The sequence below is a fragment of the Nicotiana tabacum genome, chromosome 6 (genome assembly GCF_000715075.1).
Source record: "Nicotiana tabacum cultivar K326 chromosome 6, ASM71507v2, whole genome shotgun sequence".
In the NCBI taxonomy this organism is placed as follows: domain Eukaryota; kingdom Viridiplantae; phylum Streptophyta; class Magnoliopsida; order Solanales; family Solanaceae; genus Nicotiana; species Nicotiana tabacum.
Genome location: NC_134085.1, coordinates 136193547 through 136215780, shown reverse-complemented (window position 1 = coordinate 136215780; position 22234 = coordinate 136193547). Strand labels below are relative to the sequence as shown.

Here is a 22234-nt window from a genome sequence, read left to right as displayed (position 1 = left end):
AATACAGAAGGGCGGTAACTATAAGAGAGAGTGGAGAGAGACTCCTCGGTCTCTGGACCGGCAGATATACCTCGAAGTCTCTGAACGGTCGCCTAACCTCAAGGATGGTAAGTTTGAGTCAAGGTACCTAGATCTGTACATGAAAAACATACGCAAAAAGGGCAAGAGTACACCACAGCAGTACTCAGTAAGTGTCAAGCCTAACCTCGATCGGGTAGTGACGAGGAAGGTCAGTGTTACAACCCATATCCACATGTGTTAGTTCATGCCATATATTAGTTAATATAAATCCAATAAGGAATTATCTTTTAGATGATAAGAAGTCAATCCTATTGGTCATAAGTGATACAAGAGTGTATAAGGGTGATAAACCAGTATTAGAAGTTAAACGAATCAAGGATGTTGTAACTCGTATTTTCAGATAATCTAGCGGTGCTTAATACACTCAAGAGGTCATTTATTAAGGTATTTTAATCATATAATATCCGTATCATAAGTCTTGAAGTCAAACGAGTTATGAAACAAAAGTCGACAAAAGTTGTCGCAACTTAGGTTCATAATTTTACTTAAATATTAGGTCAAATGTTTCTAATCTTTTCTCATAATTTACAAGGAATTACGGGGTGATATACCAACCAAATTAAATATCTATGAGTCTAGTTTCCAATGCATTAAACCGTTCATCGATACGATCTCGGAGTAGAGAGATATTCGCATTTTCGCGAGACTGCGCCAAGCACCTCTCTATGGGGCCCACTAAGGCGGTTTAAGATATTTGGACCTATATAGGATGCCTCAAACCCGTTTTAAGTCATTTATTCTCACTATTTTCAGACCTTAGAACCCTAGGAACATCCTCTCAAGGTTCTCTCAAGATTCAAGACCCAAAAAAGGGCAAACAACACAAATCAAGTGTCGGGAATTCCGTGGCGCTAGTAAGTCTCTTGTTCTTCTTGTTGTTGCTCATTTTTGTGTCGTTCCAGCTCGTGTGGGAGGTTGTTTTAAAGGGTTTATGTTCTGTAAAAACTCCCTCATGTTCTTAATATCAATCCTAGGTGATTTCAAGCCTTCTAAAGTGATTCTAGTGCCAAAAAACACTAATTGATCGCTAGTTTCGCTTTTTTGTTGTTGTGGCAGCATTGGAGGGATATTTCATGGAAATTTAATGTCAAATTGGAGTTATTCTTTCTGTATAAAGGTAAGGAACCTCTTACTCTATATTTATTTAAGATTATCCAAGTTGCGGCTAAGACATTGAAGCTAGAACTTGTGAAATATATATCGAAAGGCTTGGTAGTAATGTTATTGTTTTGTGGACTGTTTTGCGTTGTTGTTGGGCTGCGTATTTTAATACTATATTGTGGAGTTTTGGAGGAGTAAGGGTGTGTAGAAACACCATATATATGTAGGGTTATGGGCTGATAGTTATTCATAACATTTCCAGGTTGTTTGACACGACTACTGTGGTTGTCGTATGTATAGAGTGATTAGGCTGTGTGTGGACTATTTTGGGAGGCTCAATATGTTTATTATTGATGTTGTTTGGGCTGTTTGGTGACTGTTTTGAATGGTGTGAGGTCATATATATAGGGGAGGTGTTGTCCGTTTCATCGTAAAATAGGTTGTGGTCGATACATAATAGTTATGACGCTTAAATGATAACGATAGTATCGTTTCTCTTATTGTAGACTAAGTAGTTTTGACAATTGCATAGCTTGAGATTGGGGCAGTATATACAAGGTATGTGAGGCTATTCTTTTCCTTCTTTTGCACGACCCCAATTGTATATAAAGTAATGAACGAGCTTCCAAAGATACTCTACTCTTAGAAGCTAGCAGTACTTACATTGTTTTCCCTCTTATGGAACGATTGATGTTAATGTTGCTTCTCTTATTCTTAAATGTTGTTGGTACTTTCTGATTCTTATAAGGTTCGTAATGAAGAGTTGGTCCTAATAACGTGTACAGAGGATGCCGACCTTACGTCACTCCGAAAGGTTTAGAATTTGATTCCATGAGTCGAGCATGCATTATATATATGTATCTATTTTACTCTACCGAGCCACGCTATAGTTGTCCGGGTACGGCACCTATTGTGCAACCACTGATCAGTTGGGTTTTACCGAGCTCCACGTGGCCGGGTACGATTCTACCGAGCCTTATGATGGCCGGGTACGTTTTTTTACCGAGCCTATTATGGCCGGGTACGATATGATGATGATGATGCCCACAGAGGCGAATGTTTTAAGGGTTTATGTATTTATACATATGTATCATGCATTTCATGTAAGTAGCCCTCAGAGGTACTAAGATGTTACAGGTTGTATATTCTCTATCCTTGCTTACATTACTGATCGTATTTATGGTTCCCTGCCTTACATACTCAGTACTTTATTCGTACTGACGTCCTTTTATTTGTAGACTGTGCATGTCATGCTACAGGTCCTGATAGACAGGCAGGTGAAGCTCCCCTACCATAGTAGGCTGTCCAGTTCAGCGGTGATTGGCGAGATCCCTTCTCCGGACTTGCCTTGGTCTTGGTATGCATTTTTGTTATAGACATTATGGGTATGTGGGGGCCCTGTTCCGGCTATGTTGCAGCACTTATGTTCCTTTAGAGGCTCATAGACAGGTGTCGACTCATGTATAGTTTGGTATGCCTTGTCGGCTAGTTTTTGTTGTATAGTCTTTCATAGTAGCGTGGTAGCTCATACCTTATATGCAGTTTCTTGATTGTCTGGTCATCCCCTGCTATGTATGTTCATGCCGTCATATTTTATTGTTGGTTGTCCATGATCCAGGTCTACCATTTATATTGATCTTGTCAGCCCTAAAAGATAATAATGAAGGTTAGATGAAATGTACGTTGGTGCTCGGCAAGTGTGGTCGGGTGCTAGTCATGGCCCTCCAGTTTGGGTCGTGACAAACTTGGTATCAGAGCAAGTCTTTCCTAGGGATTGTCTATGAGCCGTGTCTAGTAGATTCTTGATTATGGATGTATAGCGTGCCACATTTATAATTAGGAGGCTACATGACATCTAGGGTTGTTACCTTCTTCCTAAATCTAGATCGTGCATAGAGTTGAGTCGTAAGTGTTCGTCTCTAATATTCACCTTGTTTTTTTTTAGTGATGCCTTCGACTAGGAAGCAAACGATTAGTAGACGGCATGATACAGCAGCGGGAGAGGGTACCAGTCAGGTGCCCCAAGTCAGAGCAGGACAAAGTGAGGCTCAAAGTGAGATGCCCTCTCATACCTCATCTACTCCATCTCCTCCAGAGGATATTAGAAGGCACCCAGCGCCTCCAGTTCTTCCGTCTAGCACTCCAGACCAGGATATGCGGAGTGCTTTGCAGTTATTGACTAGCTTGGTAGATGCTCAGGCTCAGAGGCAGAATACAAGTGCTGCTGAGAAACCAGTTAGTACAAGAGTTCGTGATTTTATTAATTTAGACCCTCCAGTGTTTACCGGATCAGACCCCAAGGAGGACCCACAGACTTTTATTGACCAGGTTCATCGTACACTTCGGGTTATGCATGTTAGTGATACAGAGGCAGTAGAGTTAGCTTCTTATCGGCTACGGGATTTAGCGGTTCTCTAGTATGATAGTTGGGAGAGATCCAGGGGTCCGAACCCTCCTCCAGCTGTGTGGAAGGAATTTTCTGAGGCCTTTCTTCGTCACTACTTGCCAGTTGAGATACGACGAGCTAGAGCTGATAAGTTCTTGAACCTTAGACAAGGTAATATGAGTGTGCGAGAGTACAGTATGCAGTTTGATTCTTTGGCAAGGTATGCTCCCCATATGGTGGCCCAGATGAGTGATAGGGTGCATATGTTCGTGAATGGGTTGGGACCACATCTGATAAATGAGTGTACGACAGCCTCCTTGGTGGAGGGCATGGATATTTCCCGTATTCAAGCTTATGCCCAGACCCTAGAGGATCGTAAGCGCCAGCAGAAGGCAGTTAGGGAGCAGGATATAGGCCAGCGTAAGAGGGCGAGATTTGCAGGGTATTCTGATGACTTCAGAGGCCGCATCAGGCCACAATTTTCGAGGAGTTCGGCGCCACCTGTAGCTAGTGCTCCTCCACAGTTTTAGAGGCCTCGATATGATCGATCCTATTCTGGTCCAGGTCAGAGTTCGCGGGCATCTGGCTCGCAACATCACAGGGATACTAGTCAGATGAGACCCCCAATACCACATTGTGATCAGTGCGGCAAGGCCCACTTTGGACTGTGTCGTCGAGGTTCTGATGCATGCTATTCGTGCGGGCAGCCTGGCCATATGATGCGGGATTGTCCTAATAGAGGAGGTGATGGTATGGCTCAGCCGACTGGATCTGTGTCTGGTTCTTCCTCATCAGTTCGACCTCCAGCACGGGGTTTTCAGCAGTCGACAAGTCGTGGTAGGGGTAGAGGTGCAGTGCCGAGTTCGAGTGGTGCTCAAAATCGAACCTATGCTCTAGTAGGTCGACAGGATCTCGAGTCGTCTCCAGATGTTGTTACAGGTATTATATCTGTGTTTTCTTATGATGTATATGCGATGATTGATCCGGGATCTACATTATCATATGTTACACACTTTGTGGCTAATAAGTTTGGCATTGAACCTGAATTGATAAGTAAACCTCTCGTAGTATCTACTTCGATAGGAGATTCTGTGATTTCTAGAAGGGTATATAGAGGTTGCACTGTGATGATTTGTAGTCGTCAAACCTCGGCAAATTTATTTGAGTTAGAAATGGTTGATTTTGATGTGATAATGGGAATGGACTGGTTGGCCTCATGCTATGCAAATGTTGACTGTCGTACGAAGATGGTTAGGTTCCAATTTCCGGGTGAACCCGTCATTGAATGGAAAGGGAACATTGCTACACCGAAAGGTAGGTTTATTTCCTATCTTAAGGCAAGGAAAATGATCTCAAAAGTACATTTATCATCTCGTTCGCGTTAGGGATGCGGAGGCGAAACCGCCTACTTTACAATTAATCCCTGTGGTCAACGAATTCCCAGATGTTTTCCCAAATGAACTCCCTGACCTTCCTCCTAAAAGGGAGATTGAGTTTAGCATTGATGTGTTGCCTGACACTCAACCGATCTCTATTCCTCTATACAGAATGGCCCCGGCAGAGTTGCGAGAGTTGAAGGTGCAGTTGAAAGACTTGCTGTATAAGGGCTTTATTAGGCCTAGCACTTCACCTTGGGGTGCACCAGTCCTATTCGTGTGGAAGAAAGACGGGTCATTACGGATTTGTATCGACTATCGACAGTTGAATAAGTCTACTAAAAAGAACAAGTATCCACTTCCAAGAATTGATGACCTGTTTGACCAACTCCAGGGTGCCAAGTATTTCTCCAAAATTGATTTATGTTCAGGGTATCATCAGGTGAGGGTTAGGGAGAAGGATATTCCAAAGACGGCCTTCCGGACAAGATATGGGCACTTTGAGTTCTTGGTGATGTCGTTCGGGCTAACAAATACCCCAGCAGCTTTTATGGATCTCATGAATACTATATTCAGGCCCTATCTTGATGTGTTCGTGATTGTATTCATTGATGACATTCTAGTGTATTCTCGTTCGGAGGTGGAACATGCGGGCCACTTGCGGATAGTATTACAGACGCTTCAGGATCGTAAGTTATATGCTAAGCTCTCCAAATGTGAATTCTAGCTGAACTCAGTAGCATTCCTTGGCTATGTGATATCTGATGAGGGTATTAGTGTCGACACTCAGAAGATTGATGCAGTAAAGAATTGGCCGAGACCTACAACACCATCAGAAGTCCGCAGCTTCCTAGGGCTAGCAAGATATTATAGGCGGTTTGTAGAAGGATTTTCCTCTATATCATCACCATTGACTAAGTTAACACAAAAAGCTACCAAATTCCAGTGGTCTGACACTTGTGAACGTAGTTTTCAGGAGCTGAAGAATCGATTGACATCTGCACTAGTGCTCACTCTTCCTGAAGGAACAGAAGGTTATGTGGTGTATTGTGATGCCTCAGGTATAGGTTTGGGGTGCGTATTGATGCAGCGTGGGAATGTGATTGCTTATGCATCAAGACAATTGAAGAAGCATGAAAAGAATTATCCAACCCATGATTTGGAATTGGCTGCAGTAATATATGCTTTGAAGATATGGCGGCACTGCTTATACGGCGTCCATGTTGACATCTACACAGATCACAAGAGTTTACAATACATCTTCAAGCAGAAAGAGTTGAATTTGATGCAGCGTAGGTGGCTTGAATTATTGAAAGACTACGACGTCGAGATATTGTATCATCCCGGTAAAGCCAATGTTGTGGCAGACGCTCTCAGCCGTAAATCAATGGGAAGCTTAGTACATATTGAGGCAGGTAGATGGGGGTTGATTAAAGAGTTTCATCAGCTAGCCAATATGAGAATAAGATTGTTAGACTCTGATGATGAAAGTGTTACTGTACAGAATATATCAGAATCATCTTTGGTAGCCGAGGTAAAACCACGACAATATGAAGATCCTATCTTAGTACGATTAAGAGAAAGCATTCAACAGTGTAAAAGTATGGCTTTTGGGATCGGAAAAGACGGGGCACTGAGATACCAGAGCCGATTGTGTGTGCCTAATGTGGCAGGGTTGCGAGAGAAGATTATGAATGAGATTCATCAATCCCGATATTCCATCCATCCCGGCTCGACAAAGATGTATCATGATGTCAAGGAGCAGTATTGGTGGGATAATATGAAGAAGTCTATTGCAGAATTTGTAGCCCAGTGTCCCAATTGTCAACAAGTAAAGATAGAACATCAGAAACCCGGTGGATTGCTTCAAAATATAGAGATTCCGACCTGGAAGTGGGAGGTGATTAATATGGACTTCATTATTGGATTACCTCGCTCTTATCATAAGTTTGACTCCATCTGGGTGATAATTGATCGACTTACAAAATGTGCCCATTTTCTGTCAGTAAAGACAACTTACACGGCTGAAGATTATGCGAAGTTGTATATCAATGAGATTGTTAGGCTTCATGGTGTGCCCATATCTATTATATCAGACCGAGGAGCTCAATTTACGGCTAACTTTTGGAGGTCTTTCCAGAAGGGTTTAGGCACACAGGTAAATCTTAGCACTGCATTTCATCCGCAGACTGACGGACAGGCTGAACGTACCATTCAGACACTGGAAGATATGCTACGAGCATGTGTTCTAGATTTTAAGGGGAATTGGGATAATCATCTTCCACTCATAGAATTCGCCTATAACAATAGCTACCATTCCAGTATTAAAATGGCCCCATACGAGGCACTATACGAAAGGAGATGTAGATCACCAGTTGGATGGTTCGAAGTCGGTGAAACAGAATTATATGGCCCAGATTTGATTCACCAAGCTATTGAGAAGGTGAAAGTGATACAGGAGCGATTGAGGACGGCACAAAGCAGGCAAAAGTCTTATTCTGATGTCCGACGTCGTGATCTAGAGTTTGAGGTTGGTGATTGGGTTTTCCTGAGGATCTCACCAATGAAGGGTATTATGCATTTTGGGAAGAAAGGTAAGCTGAGTCCAAGGTATATCGGGCCGTATAAAATTCTTCGACGGATTGGACAGGTTGCTTATGAGTTAGAATTGCCATCCGAATTGGAATTTGTCCACCCGGTATTCCATGTATCTATGTTGAGAAAATGCATTGGAGACCCTTCTCTAGTTGTCCCTATCAAAGATGTACAAGTTACAGAGGACCTATCATATGAAGAAGTGCCAGTGGCAATATTAGATCGGCAAGTCCGCAAGCTGAGAACAAAAGATGTAGCTTCCGTCAAAGTATTGTGGAGGAACAAAAATATGGAAGAAATGACATGGGAAGCAGAAAAGGAGATGAAGTCAAAATACCCTTACTTATTCCAGAATGAAGATAACAAGGATGCTGGTGGAAGACAGGATACATTGGAAGGTGAAACGGCTCTATGAGGTAAGCAATAATTTGAGAATACTCCTCCTTAATACAAAATGGTGATATGTAGATAATGTAAATACGCATAATGCTTTGTGTAACCTTGTGAAGCCATATGTTGGGCTTAATTACTTGCAAGTTTTGCTAGTGACCATTTTATAGGGGAAAATTGATCGGAAATTTCCATTGGAATCCACGATGATTTAAACTCCCCATAAACCCTTACATTCGAGGACGAATGTTCCTAAGGGGGGAGGGTGTTACAACCCATATCCACATGTGTTAGTTCATGCCATATATTAGTTAACATAAATCCAAGAAGGAATTATCTTTTAGATGATAAGAAGTCAATCCTATTGGTCTTAAGTGATACAAGAGTGTATAAGGGTGATTAACCAGTATTAGAAGTTAAACGAATCAAGGATGTTGTAACTCGTATTTTCAGGTAATCTAGCGGTGCTTAATACACTCAATAGGTCATTTATTAAGGTATTTTAATCATATAATATCCGTATCATAAGTCTTGAAGTCAAACGAGTTATGAAACAAAAGTCGACAAAAGTTGTCGCAACTTAGGTTCATAATTTTACTTAAACATTAGGTCAAATGTTTCTAATCTTTTCTCATAATTTACAAGGAATTACGGGGTGATATACCAACCAAATTAAATATCTATGAGTCTAGTTTCCAACGCATTAAACCGTTCATCGATACGATCTCGGAGTAGAGAGATATTCGCATTTTCGCGAGACTGCGCCAAGCACCTCTCTATGGGGCCCACTAAGGCGGTTTAAGATATTTGGACCTATATAGGATGCCTCCAACCCGTTTTAAGTCATTTCTTCTCACTATTTTCAGACCTTAGAACCCTAGGAACATCCTCTCAAGGTTCTCTCAAGATTCAAGACCCAAAAAATGGCAAACAACACAAATCAAGTGTCGGGAATTCCGTGGCGCTAGTAAGTCTCTTGTTCTTCTTGTTGTTGCTCATTTTTGTGTCGTTCCAGCTCGTGTGAGAGGTTGTTTTAAAGGGTTTATGTTCTGTAAATACTCCCTCATGTTCTTAAAATCAATCCTAGGTGATTTCAAGCCTTCTAAAGTGATTCTAGTGCCGAAAAACACTAATTGATTGCTAGTTTCACTTTTTTGTTGTTGTGGCAGCATTGGAGGGATATTTCATGGAAATATAAGGTCAAATTAGAGTTATTCTTTCTTTATAAAGGTAAGGAACCTCTTACTCTATATGTATTTAAGATTATCCAAGTTGCGGCTAAGACATTGAAGCTAGAACTTGTGAAATATATATCGAAAGGCTTGGTAGTAATGTTATTATTTTGTGGACTGTTTTGCGTTGTTGTTGGGCTGCGTATTTTAATACTATCTTGTGGAGTTTTGGAGGAGGAAGGGTGTGGAGAAACACCATATATATGTAGGGTTATGGGCTGATAGTTATTCATAACATTTCCACGTTGTTTGACACGACTACGGTGGTCGTCGTATGTATGGAGTGATTAGGCTGTGTGTGGACTATTTTGGGAGGCTCAATATGTTTATTATTGATGTTGGTTGGGCTGTTTGGTGACTGTTTTGAATGGTGTGAGGTCATATATATAGGGGAGGTGCTGTCCGTTTCATCGTAAAATAGGTTGTGGTCGATACATAATAGTTATGACGCTTAAATGATAACGATAGTATCGTTTCTCTTATTGTAGACTAAGTAGTTTTGACAATTGCATAGCTTGAGATTGGGGCAGTATATACAAGGTATGTGAGGCTATCCTTTTCCTTCTTTTGCAAGACCCCGATTGTACATAATGTAATGAACGAGCTTCCAAGATACTCTACTCTTAGAAGCTAGCAGTACTTGCATTGTTTTCCCTCTTATGGAACGATTGATGTTAATGTTGCTTCTTTTATTCTTATGTTATCAATGTTGTTGGTACTTCCTGATTCTTATAAGGTTCATAGTGAAGAGTTAGTCCTAATAACGTGTACAGAGGATACCGACCTTACGTCACTCCGAAAGGTTTAGAATGTGATTCCATGAGTCGAGCATGCATTATATATATGTATCTATTTTACTCTACCAAGCCACGCTATAGTTGACCGGGTACGGCACCTATTGTGCAACAACTGATTAGTTGGGTTTTACCGAGCTCCACGTGGCCAGGTATGATTCTACCGAGCCTTATGATGGCCGGGTACGTTTTTTTATCGAGCCTATTATGGCCGGGTACGATATGATGATGATGATGCCCACAGAGGCGAATGCTTTAATGGTTTATGTATTTATACATATGTATCATGCATTTCATGTAAGTAGCCCTCAGAGGTACTAAGATGTTACAGGTTGTATATTCTCTATCCTTGCTTACATTACTGATCGTATTTATGGTTCCCTGCCTTACATACTCAGTATTTTATTCGTACTGACGTCCTTTTATTTGTGGACGCTGCATGTCATGCTGCAGGTCCTGATAGACAGGCAGGTGCAGCTCCCCCACCATAGTAGGCTGTCCAGTTCAGCGGTGATTGGCGAGATCCCTTCTCCGGACTTGCCTTGGTCTTGGTATGCATTTTTGTTATAGACATTATGGGTATGTCGGGGCCCTGTTCCGGCTATGTTGCAGCACTTATGTTCCTTTAGAGGCTCATAGACAGGTGTCGACTCATGTATAGTTTGGTATGCCTTGTCGGCTAGTTTTTGTTGTATAGTCTTTCATAGTAGCGTGGTAGCTCATACCTTATATGCAGTTTCTTGATTGTCTGGTCATCCCCTGCTATGTATGTTCATGCCGTCATATTTTATTGTTGGTTGTCCATGATCCAGGTCTACCATTTATATTGATCTCGTCAGTCCTAAAAGATAATAATGAAGGTTAGATGAAATGTACGTTGGTGCTCGGCAAGTGTGGTCGGGTGCTAGTCATGGCCCTCCAGTTTGGGTCGTGACAGTCAGGGCCCTACTGAGGTTAAATAAAATACAAAGTATAACCGTGTAGAACAAGACAATATAATTAGGTGCAACTATGAAATAACAGCGAATAGAAAGAGCAACAACAACTAGAACAGAGGCAAAATAATTACGGAAGGTAATACAACTCAACACAGAGATAACAATCGGGGTACCTTCCAGGATACCGTCCTGTAGTCCCAATTACATCTATCCAGTGGATCTCCCGTGATCCCGTCCCGTAGTCCAACTATCAGTGCGCGGGGATCTACCGAAATCCTGATCCGTAGTCCCAAATATAAATACCCAGTACTGGGGAAATCTACCGGGTGCAGTCCCGTAGTTTCATATAACTGTGCAGCGGGATCTACCGGAATCCCACATCCGTAGTCCCAAATAAATAGACAAGGGGGGGTCTACCGGAATCCCACATCCGTAGTCCCAAATAAACAGACAAGGGGGGTCTACCGAAATCTCACATCCGTAGTCCCAATGTAAATACACAGCAGCAACAGGAAAATATTCAGAAATGGCAAATTTCATATTAAGGCAACAACTAATTCTAGCCTAGCATGCTGCACAAAATTCAAGTAAGGCAGTTTGAGCAAATAAAACAATTAAATCACTTAGACATGTTTTCCTAAGCTACAACAGGCTTAATAGTGCGAGTAATAAAAACAGGAAAGGAAACATACTAGTAATTACTTAATGAAAACCGGATTTCCAACAATTAGCACAAGTACGCACTCGTCACTTCACGTACAAGGCATTTCAATTACCAAATATACCAAATCCTAAGGGGAAAGGTCCCCCACACAAGATTAGGCAAGCCACTTACCTCGAACCGGCTCAAAATCAACTCGAAACCATGTTCTTGCCACGAGTACTCGACTCCAAATGGCCCAAATCTATTCAATTCAATTTCATAATGTAAATAACACTTTAAGTAACTGATTCTACAAAGAAATTCTAAGCTAATACGCGAAATTAGGTAAAATGACCAAAATTCCCCTCGGGCCCACGTCTGAGAATCGGGTAAAATTTATATTTTCAGAATTCTCATACCCTCACGAGTTCATGCATACCAAAATTATCCAAATCTAAGGTCAAATTTCCGATCAAAAGTCGAATTTTAGGTCTAAGAACTTTCTTCCAATTTTTCCCCAATTTTCATCTCAAATACGAAATTAAATGATGAAACTAACTATAGATTGATGGAATATAACTAGAAAGAGTTAAAGAATTGTTACCCACTGATCTCCTCTTCAATCTCCTCTCAAAATCGCCCTCTCCCGAGCTTCAAATTGAATTTCCAACTTTTAAAACTAAACCCTCGAAATTTCATATTTCTGCCCAGCTATTACCGCATCTGCGATAAAGGGACCACATCTACGGTCCCGCTTTTGCAAAACACTTGTCGCATCTGCGACTTCTCACTTAAACCCATCTTCTGCATCTACGACTCCTCTTCCGTAGATGTGGTACCGCTCCTGCGGAAACTCTACCACTTCTGTGGTCTCTGCTGAACTCCCCCAATTCCACTTCTGCGGCTCCTCACCTGCGGTCTCACACTTGCAGGTGTGGTTATGACAGAAGAACAGCTGAAGCTGCAACTCCAACTCCAAAAATCTTTCCGTCAAACATCCGAAATTATCCCGAGGCCCCCGGGACTCAACCAAACCTACCAACATATCCCATAACTTCATTCAAACTTGTTCCAACCTTCGGAACGCCCAAAACAACATCAAAACACCTATTTTTCATCGGATTCAAGCCTAAGAGTTCCAAAAACTCTAAAAAATACGCTTCCGATCAAAAAGTCTATCAAACCTCGTCCGAATGACCCAAAATTTTGCACACACGTCACATTAAACACTACGGAGCTACTTCAACTTCCGTAATTCCATTCCGATCCTCGGATCAAAATCTCACTATCGAACGGGAAACTTCAAAAATTCAACTTTCGGCATTTCAAGCCTAAATTAGCTACGGACCTCCAAGACACAATCCGAACACGCACTAAGCCCAAAATCACCCAATGGAGCTAATGGAACTATCGGATTTTCATTCCGAGGCCGTCTTCACATTGTTCCGACTACAGTCAATTTTCCAACACTTAAGCTCTCATTTAGGGACTAAGTGTCCCAAAACTCTCCGAAACTCAAAATCGAACATCCCGGCAAATCAAAATAGCAGAAATAATCTCGGGGAAAGCAGTTAATGGAGGATCGGGGCCTAAATTCTTAAAACGACCAGCCGGGTCATCATAATGAACATCTTTGTTGTATAATAAATATAATTAGACTTCTAGTGACAATTTTAAAATTGTGTGGTCCTATGCCTAAAGCAAACACATTACAGGCAGATTGGGTTATCACAATATAGGTTATCATATATGTTGTCATTGTTATTACTATTATTATTGAGGGAAAATTATAAAAGAAGGACCAAAAGATTAAAATAAGATTGTGGGCTCAACTCTCCCAAATCGCCTCTACGATGTTCTTCTATTGTTCAAGAAGCAACAACAATGTTATTGTGTAGAGGGATATTATTGACCAAAAATTATTTACTACTAATTAAGTAAATAATTCTGTTTTAAATAGTTATATCATATAGCCTATAACTATACAATATGTTTAATTGGTCAATTATTTCATATGACCCCATAGATGGCAGATCTTAATTTTTGCATTTTGGCCTCAAAGAAAATATAATATAAAGTATTTAAAAAGCAAAAATAAAAAGAGAACATATAAAACTAAAAAAAAATGAAGAAAAAAATAGCTACGCAGGGCGGGGGGAGGGGGTAGGCGCTGGTGTGAATGCAGGGCAGGTGAACGCGGGTGCAACTCTTATGCGGGGCGGGACGGGGCGGGACGGGTTGGAATTTGTTAAGAGAAAACCCGCCTCGCACCCCCACCGCCCCGCACCGCTTACCATCCCTAATTTTTCTTGACCGGATTTGACCGGTCCGGTTAACCGGTAAGAAAAATGTAAATGTCCCAACACCCTTACCCTCGCCCCCCCCCCCCCCCAAAACCAAGCCTTACCCGACCCCTACCACCGATTCGGGCCAGTCTGGTTTAATATTGGTCTGGGCCAGTCCGGAGCCGGGTTAACCCGGCCCGCTAAACATGTATAGTTTTAATTGTAGTAGAGTAAGACTGGGTGCTACTTGTAGCTATTCCAAGGCCCAATCTTAAAATTTTTAATGTTCATTATTGTTAAACTTAAAATATAAATATATTTTATATCTATAAATTTATTCATTTTCGTTGGATGCCTGATTTCTTGTATAAAATTTAAAACTTACAATTATAATTTTTTATTGAAAACTTAAGATTTTATTTAAAAAATCTACTCCTAATAATTGATACGGTAAAGATCGATGGAACCCCCCCCCCCCCCCAAACTCAATCATACACGCACGGAGTTTACTATTTTGGACTTGATGACAAAGGAGTAATGAGCCCGGCCCACAGGCTGTCTTGGGAGTTCAAAATTTGAATTACTAAACATGGGGTGACGACTTTGCTTTGAGCCGCGAAGTATCGCCACGTCTCCTAAACCATGAAAAAATGGAACCGCCGGCGGTAAAATCACCGTTGAATTACCCGGCAAAATGTTTCAGTTATTCTCCAGCTATTATGCTCACAAATCGCGGCCAAATGCTTCTTCGGCGTCGCAAATTAAATTATGTTCGAACAGCTTCCCTTGCTTTGAAATTCCCTGCAGTGATCAAGGAATGCGAAAATTGTGAAGCGATTGATGCAAGCGAGCGGAAAAAGAAGGAGTGGATACACTTTGTCGGAGTCGGAGGTTGTGGTTTGTCCGCTCTCGCCATGCTTGCTCTAAAACAAGTACTCTCTCTCTCTCTCTCTCTCTCACTATTTATATATTTGGTGACAAGCTGCTTTTACGAAAATTTTATAGAGCACTTTTTAAATGTTTGTAAGTAGAAAAAAGTTGAAATGTTACCTGCTATGGAGTTTCGGAAGTGTTAATTGTGAAATCATGTTTGAATTGGATAATTTAACTATGGTACTACAAAACCCTGTCTTATTTTTGGTCGGATGAAGTAACATTTTCATTTGCACAAATAGCTGGTCACACCTCCCTAAATTCTTAGGGATCACTTCGTTGGCTGCAGGAATAGAAATAATCTCGGCGTAAAATTGCTCATGATTCATAACTAATAGTCTAATACAACATTTGATTTACGACATACATTATTCTTCAACAAATAACAATCCTTACATTACTATTCACCGCATGACAATATATGTACTAGTAGAGTTCCAGCGTAGCTACTATGTGAATCAAACTATCCTTTGTTATTTAGACGGCTGAATTAGTGAGCTGGGTGTTAGTATAATACAATTACTTTTCTTTGTTTCTTCCATTTTCACCTAATGTTCTGGTAGGTATAATAAAACTAAGCTAAATTTGAAATGCATTAGGGTTACGAGGTCAGCGGTTCTGATATAATGTGGAATAAAGCCATGGACGCATTGCGAGAAGCCGGTGCCCGAGTGTATACAGGCCATTCTGAGCTTAGTTTGAGAAAGCATAACGGTTCGATGCCTGATGCCCTTGTTGTGTCGAGCGCGATTTGTGAAGACAATGTCGAGATTTTATATGCCGAGTCTGTTGGAGTACCTGTGTGAGTACAGTGATCTTAATTATTTGATTGTACTTCCATTATCCAAGTTACACATAAATTCAGATAGTAGACATGGTGCTCTGTTCTTGTAGGTACGAGCGAGGAGCTTGGTTGGGCAGGATCACTGAAAGCTACAACCTCATTGCTGTCAGTGGGAGCCATGGTAATCGTATTTCTTTGGTGTTTGCTGAGATATTAATACGTGACAAAGTCTTTTCTATGTCTGAGCTTTGTTAAACGTGGCCAAGTTCTGAGATCGTGAAAATATTCTCAATATTTGCTTGCATTACACGGAAGCCTAAAAAAATGTGGAAAGTTTGCTGAGGTTTGATATACACTGTACTAGCCATTTCTCTTGGGTGAATCAGTTGCTCTAAAAGCATGAGGATTTTGTAATTATGTACAATGTGAACGTCCTTATTTACCAAACTGATCCTTTTATGAGATGTTGACTATAATCGCGATGTAATCTTGTATTTCTGAAGAAGCCTGAAATATGACGAACTTCACTAGTTCGCTTGTAGCACAAACCATTTTGCTTGTGTTAATCAGCTCTGCCAAACCTTGAAACTTTTCTGCTTTATTGGCTTAGCGATATGATCTGTGGAAACTGCATACACAAGTGTCTTGCACAAGCATTAGGTGTGAAGAAGGATTCAAGGCAGAGAGTATCCGGAAGGGGGGAACAGCAACACCACCGATTGGGGGTTTTTCTGAGAAAGAAAGGAGAAGACGACAAGGATTAGGCAACATTTGGAAGAGGAGAGTTCTAGGCACCTATACTGTAGGTTGCTAATATCTGGAGGTCATGCCTGCTCTCTATATTATGTAATTAGCAAAAACATTTGTTACTAACGAAAAATATGTTATTAGCAAAAACATATTCAAATAATAGGTAAACATTCATGTTGTGAGTGCATGGATAGGACTTGTAATGCCAGATCAATGTTTGGCTCTGAATATATGATATTTATCAGCTGAGACCGATTGTTCAAGGCCTTTGGACCATTAATATTTTCTGTTATTTAGTCTGGTCAGAATGACTTTGACCTACTCTGATCATGTGATATTTACCACCAATATTTACTTCTCCTGCTTTCTGCTAATATGTTGACCAATGCAGGGAAGAGTACCACAGCTAGTATGCTTGCTTATGTCTTAAATGCAATGGGCAATGATCTTACAGCTGTAATTGGGGCTTGGGTGCCACAGGTAGGTTTACTCTGTCTCTTCCTCTTAGAAGTGAATTTGTACTACTATGCTTTCTGTGCAAAGTTTCTCCAGATATGCCCATTAGAAGCAACAATAAAGTTGTCTCCGTGTGACCGATAGAGTCACGGGTTCGAGCTGTGGAAGCAGCCACTAATGTTTGCTTTAGGATAAGCTGTCTACATCACACCCCTTTTGGTGCGGCCCTACCCCGCATATGAACGCGGGAAGCTTTGTGCAGCGGGCTGCCTTTTTTTTTTTTATGCTCGTTGGGAGTTTGTCAATGGTGTTTGCAAAACTGTTTTTTGTTCACATTAGAGCATATGTATCCCACTCTGATATTTTTCATTTACATGCAAAACTTACTTTTGACATAACTGTCTTCTGCAGCTTGCTGAAAGAAACATCATCTGTGGAACTGGTGGCAACTTTGTATTGGAGGTATCCAATACTGTTACTCCTCTATTCTTGTGTCTTTTAATCTGCATGAGTTGGTTTTAGTTTGTAAAATTATAGGAGTCACTCAAGATTATCATAGTTTGTTATTCCTGGAACTCTGATTTTTGTGCTTTTTTATGTAGGCTGATGAGTATGACTGTTGCTTCCTTGGAGTAACACCTCGGATAGCTGTGGTAACAAATATAGATTGGGAGCATGTAGACATTTTCCAAGATGAGGTCGGTGATTCACTTGTTATAGTATTAACCAAGTATTTTAAATTTAAATTATTGTCTCCGGAAAATCACCTGATTTTTTCTATATCAGGAAGCAGTTAAAACTATTTTCCGGAAGTTCATAGGGCAGATAAAGGTCGGAGGACATTTAATTTTATGCGGTGATAGGTATGTAGTGCTAACTTTGTCCCACAGTTGATATATTTCATGGATTGAATGGATTTAGCAACAAAGTTTTCTTGCTTAAACAGAAATTTGTTGAAGATTTTTCCACAAATGTTTTACTCACTCTTCATAGGAAACATATCCTGAAGGAGGACAATCACTATGCCATATTTCTTTTTAAGCACCTGCTACTACTTCGTTGGTCATTGGCCTGTAAAATCACTATTATGAAGATATTAAGGGTCCTCATGTTCTAAGCAGTGTTCGCTGACTATGGTTCTTATAGAATCATATGTCCCAACCAACTTGTGGTTGCTGCATCATGAGGATATGGAACATTAACCCACGACCAGAAAAGTGAACTCATTATGTTTTTCCTCTGATACATTGATCGTTCTATTACTGATATATGGTTGTGGAACATTAACCCACGACCATATATTTTTTATGAACTATTATTTGGTGGCTTCTATTATCTTTAGTTATAGAATGTGCAAATAGATCTAATTCTGAGGCTAAAGAAGGAAATATTGAATTTCCCTGTCCAATGTAGTTGCCAATAATACTTTTCTGATTGAGTGATTACAGTCTAGGTGCATGCTCTTTGGTCAACAAAATGGACTCAGACTCTGATCCTAGTTCAATTCTTCGGAATGATGCATTCCAGATTTCAACTTATGGAATTTCTAGTTGTAACGATTGGCATCCCTTATCAATATCCCCAAACTGTTGTGGAGGTAGTGACTATAAGCTGGTGAGTACATTTGTTCTTAGCTCTGCCCTTCCAGAAGCACTCGTTTTAGGCCATTTTCGCTCTATCTCTAATTTTGTTGTCAGATTCTAGAGTTGATTCCTTTATCACGTCCAGAGATGAAACATACTAGTTTCATGTAAAACTGAAATACATTCATAAGTTTTCGATGTATCATTTGACAATAACATACAGGGAACTTGTGGATAGCTTATGACTAAGGAGGTGAAAATGCTTCACATATTCTACTCCTGCTTTGTACTTGAGTTGGCAACTCTTGCTGCATGATCCATAAATTCACTTTTCAAGAAAGTGAAAGAACAATTTACAGAAGCTTAACATAAAGTGCATATCATAACTTCTGTCTTCCTCTCTGAAACTAACTGGAGAGTCCAATTCAAAACAATTCCTGATTTCTGTTTCTGTTTCTGTTTCTTCAAAAGATTATGAGAGAATGCATCACCTCACAAAATAAAGTGAACATTTGGGAAATAAGCTCCTTTCTTGCTCCTTCCATACCGAAAAACCTATGCAATTTGGAATACAGTAAAGTAGGATTGAAGAGTTAAATTTTCTACTGTCCGACCAAACACCGAACACCAGAAAACATTTTCCAGAAAAAACAGAAAATAAGTCATTTCCTGGAAGGGGAAAGAAATGTTTTCTGTCATACCAAATGCTCCCTTAAATTTTGAAAAGATATTGTATATTTAGAAACTATATGGGAAATATTGTCAGTTGTGAACTGGAACTTTTTAGATCAAATATATTAAAGAATCTCAGTCATAGAAAATTAGACTGTGTCCTGAATTTTGCAGCACTGTCACATCAACTGAAAGAGCAATTATACTTTCTCGATTTGATTTTGGGCAATTCAGATTTGCATGTAGGTTAATTTAAAAGTCTATATATTAACATGAATATTACCAAACAAATAGATTCTTGGTCTTGTGCATAAATTTTGTTTTATGGGGTAATTTTCAATTTAACTTTATTTCTGTTGACGAAGTTGAAGTCTTGCAACTTCTGTATGTTGCACAATATTATTGCAGATAAATACCAAAATATAACGGTATGGAGAATAAAGTTTTTGCTGTCTTCTATTTATACCTACCCCCTGTAGTTATTTGAAGTTACTGGCATATGGAATACCTCTTATATTTGTGCATGGATGGTTGCTTAAAGATCTTATTTCATTATTCAGTTTCACAAGCGACATCATATTGCGGACATCAGCCTACAGATTCCTGGAGTCCACAATGTTCTTAATTCATTAGCAGTAAGCAAACATTTTTATCTTTTTATTTTTTTAGTGTAAGTCGACATTTAAAAGTTGCAGAACTCTTTTCCTTCTTTTCTTTTTATTTTACTTTATGACCTTTACTCAAATATTTTTGGCTATAAACAATGCCAGTACAGCTAATCAATTTTGATTTAATTCGAACTTGATGGTCCCCAAAATGGAGAATAATTTGTTGGCTGCTCAAGATTATCTTATAGTTTAGGCATCTGTATTAGAAGAAAACATGTTGTAGCATGCAAATTCATTCGTTCGTCCACTCCAAGTGAAGTTAATGTTTGATTTGTTCTGTTGCTGCTGTGGACATTCCAACCTGCAGGTCATTGCAACTATCCATGCTCTTTTTGCGGATCAGAAAAAATTTCTTAGTTCCATGGCTTATTTGAAGCTTCACATGCAAATATTTAGAGGTGTTTCCAGACGTTTTGAGAAGATAGGTACTGTACGCGGGTGCCATATTTATGATGACTACGCTCACCATCCCACCGAGATTCAAGCTGTTCTTCAGGCAGCACGCCAGATATTTCCATTTCAAGAACTTATAGTAATATTTCAGCCTCATACTTACAGGTATGTACCTGAAAGTATTCTCCTTCCAAATTACAATTACATTGATTGCACAATGCTTGAAATTTTCATAATTTGCAGTCGCCTAGCAGCATTGAAAGATGACTTTGCTACTGCATTCACTAATGCGAATAGGGTTGTGATTACAGAGGTATAATCCCACTTTGAGTTGTAAAGCTACTTAAGTGATAATGTTTCTATATTCCCCTTTCCTTTTCTCTTGGCAAAGGAGATATAATTTTTGTTTCTGCTGCTAGATTTATGCAGCTAGAGAAAGAAATCTTTGGAAGATCAGTGGAAGGGATCTTGCAATGTCTATAGTTGGCCCACCATCTGAGTTTATCCCTACCCTGGTACGGAACTCTCTGCAACTAAGAAAACTTCCTCACGGTTGTAAATGTTGTAGTTACCTCAAAAAATTTGTTGTCCTCTCCTTGTAGTCACTAATTATTTGGATATGAGAACAAGTCAGTCTTCCAGTAAGTACTTGAGTTCCTACTTTAAAAAAGGACAGCCTGATGAACAAAATATCCCGCATTCACGCGGGGTCTGGGAAGGGCCACACCCAAGGGGTGTGATGTAGACTGCCTACTCTAATGCATGCATTACTGGCTGCTTCTACAGCTCGAACCCGTGACCGACAATTTTACCATTGCTCCAAGGCTCCCCTTCAAAATTCTCTTTGGTCTAATTAATAAATGGAAAATTCTTTTCATGATAACCAATATTTACAATGTTTTCTGGACTAGTCAGCTTGAATTGTCAGTGGCAGCTTATGGTTCATCTTGGTTAAGTTAACCTTTCTTCTAATTTCCCCTTTTTTATGCTGTGAACATACCAGATACAAGTGCTGGAAAAGCTGGTTGATCAGATATCCAAGGATCCCGATCATGAAACTGTTATCTTGACTTTAGGAGCAGGTGAACATTCTGTTTTATACGACTCTGAAAGCCCTTGTATAACAGTAGTCCGTTGTCTAGGGAGGCCATTCTTAGCCGAGATGGAAAAGGAAAAGAAAAGAAATAAGCAATAGAAAAAGGCACAAGAATCTTTGGCTTCTTATTATGAGACTGATTTTGATATCTTCTTTCAGGAGACATAACTTCGGTGGGTCATAAACTACTACCTGAATTGCAGCAGAGATTGCTATAATATGCTGCTTTGCAAGACGACAGCAAATATTTCCGTTTTTGGGACATGACAACGCTTTTCACAGCCTCAAATTAAAACAGCTAAAGAAGCAGAGTGTCCTAGCACCGTGCACATTCATCTGCACTAAATAGATGGTGCCAAGCGTGACCTCGGTGATGGAAGATGTCGTCATGCAGATATGACGATAATGTTTAACTGCTTGAGATCATATGCATCCAATGATTGCTTTCTCTGCTGCAGCAAACACACCAATCAAAAGGAAAAGACCTAGGCAATGGTATAGAAGGGATGGAGTAAGAAAGTACCGCACTGCACCCCCAGTAGCAATGAATCTTCTCGGCTGTTACGTCCCGGTAATTGATTGTTGAGTATGTATGTCGGCAACAATGTGGTTTCTCACTCTGTGACTGTAGACATGTGATTTTTTGACCCTCCCAAGATTTTTTATATTTTAGCGTAAAATATTTAATTTAGGCATAATACAACTATTTTGATTAATTTTACTCTTTTACTTTATTTTATTACAAGAAAAATGAAAATTACAAAAATTATTCCATTAATGTTTTGTAGTCATTTTTAATATTGAAAAATACCAAAAAAAAAAATAATTTATTTTAAAGGCCAGTCTTATTTTAACAGCTATTTTACTTAAGTAGGACTAATTAATAATTGAGATCGTATTTTTAGTCTTGTTCGCGGGGAAAGGATAGAACTTGGGTTCGAGCAATCCATTTTTAGGCCTAATTTTGAACTTAGCCCATAATTCCTAGACTCATACCCCTTAACCTAAAAACCCTACCAAAACCTAGACTCTATATAAAGAAGATACCTCAAAAAAAATCTAATAAGGAGGGCGCCTA

The 22234-nt window shown here is 39.9% G+C and overlaps 1 protein-coding gene across 1 annotated transcript; it reads left to right on the top strand.

Moving 5' to 3' along the window:
• The first annotated feature begins 14388 nt into the window (after positions 1-14388).
• On the top strand, positions 14389-21934 carry LOC107825653 (uncharacterized). The gene is made up of 14 exons (XM_016652531.2): positions 14389-14753; positions 15354-15556; positions 15649-15719; positions 16680-16768; positions 17156-17206; positions 17347-17442; positions 17531-17607; positions 18193-18358; positions 19560-19634; positions 19975-20225; positions 20304-20373; positions 20480-20575; positions 21064-21142; positions 21316-21934. Exons 1-14 carry the CDS (start codon positions 14472-14474, stop codon positions 21372-21374), a joined length of 1665 nt encoding a protein of 554 aa, XP_016508017.1. The 5' UTR covers positions 14389-14471; the 3' UTR covers positions 21375-21934.
• Positions 21935-22234: the final 300 nt, after the last annotated feature.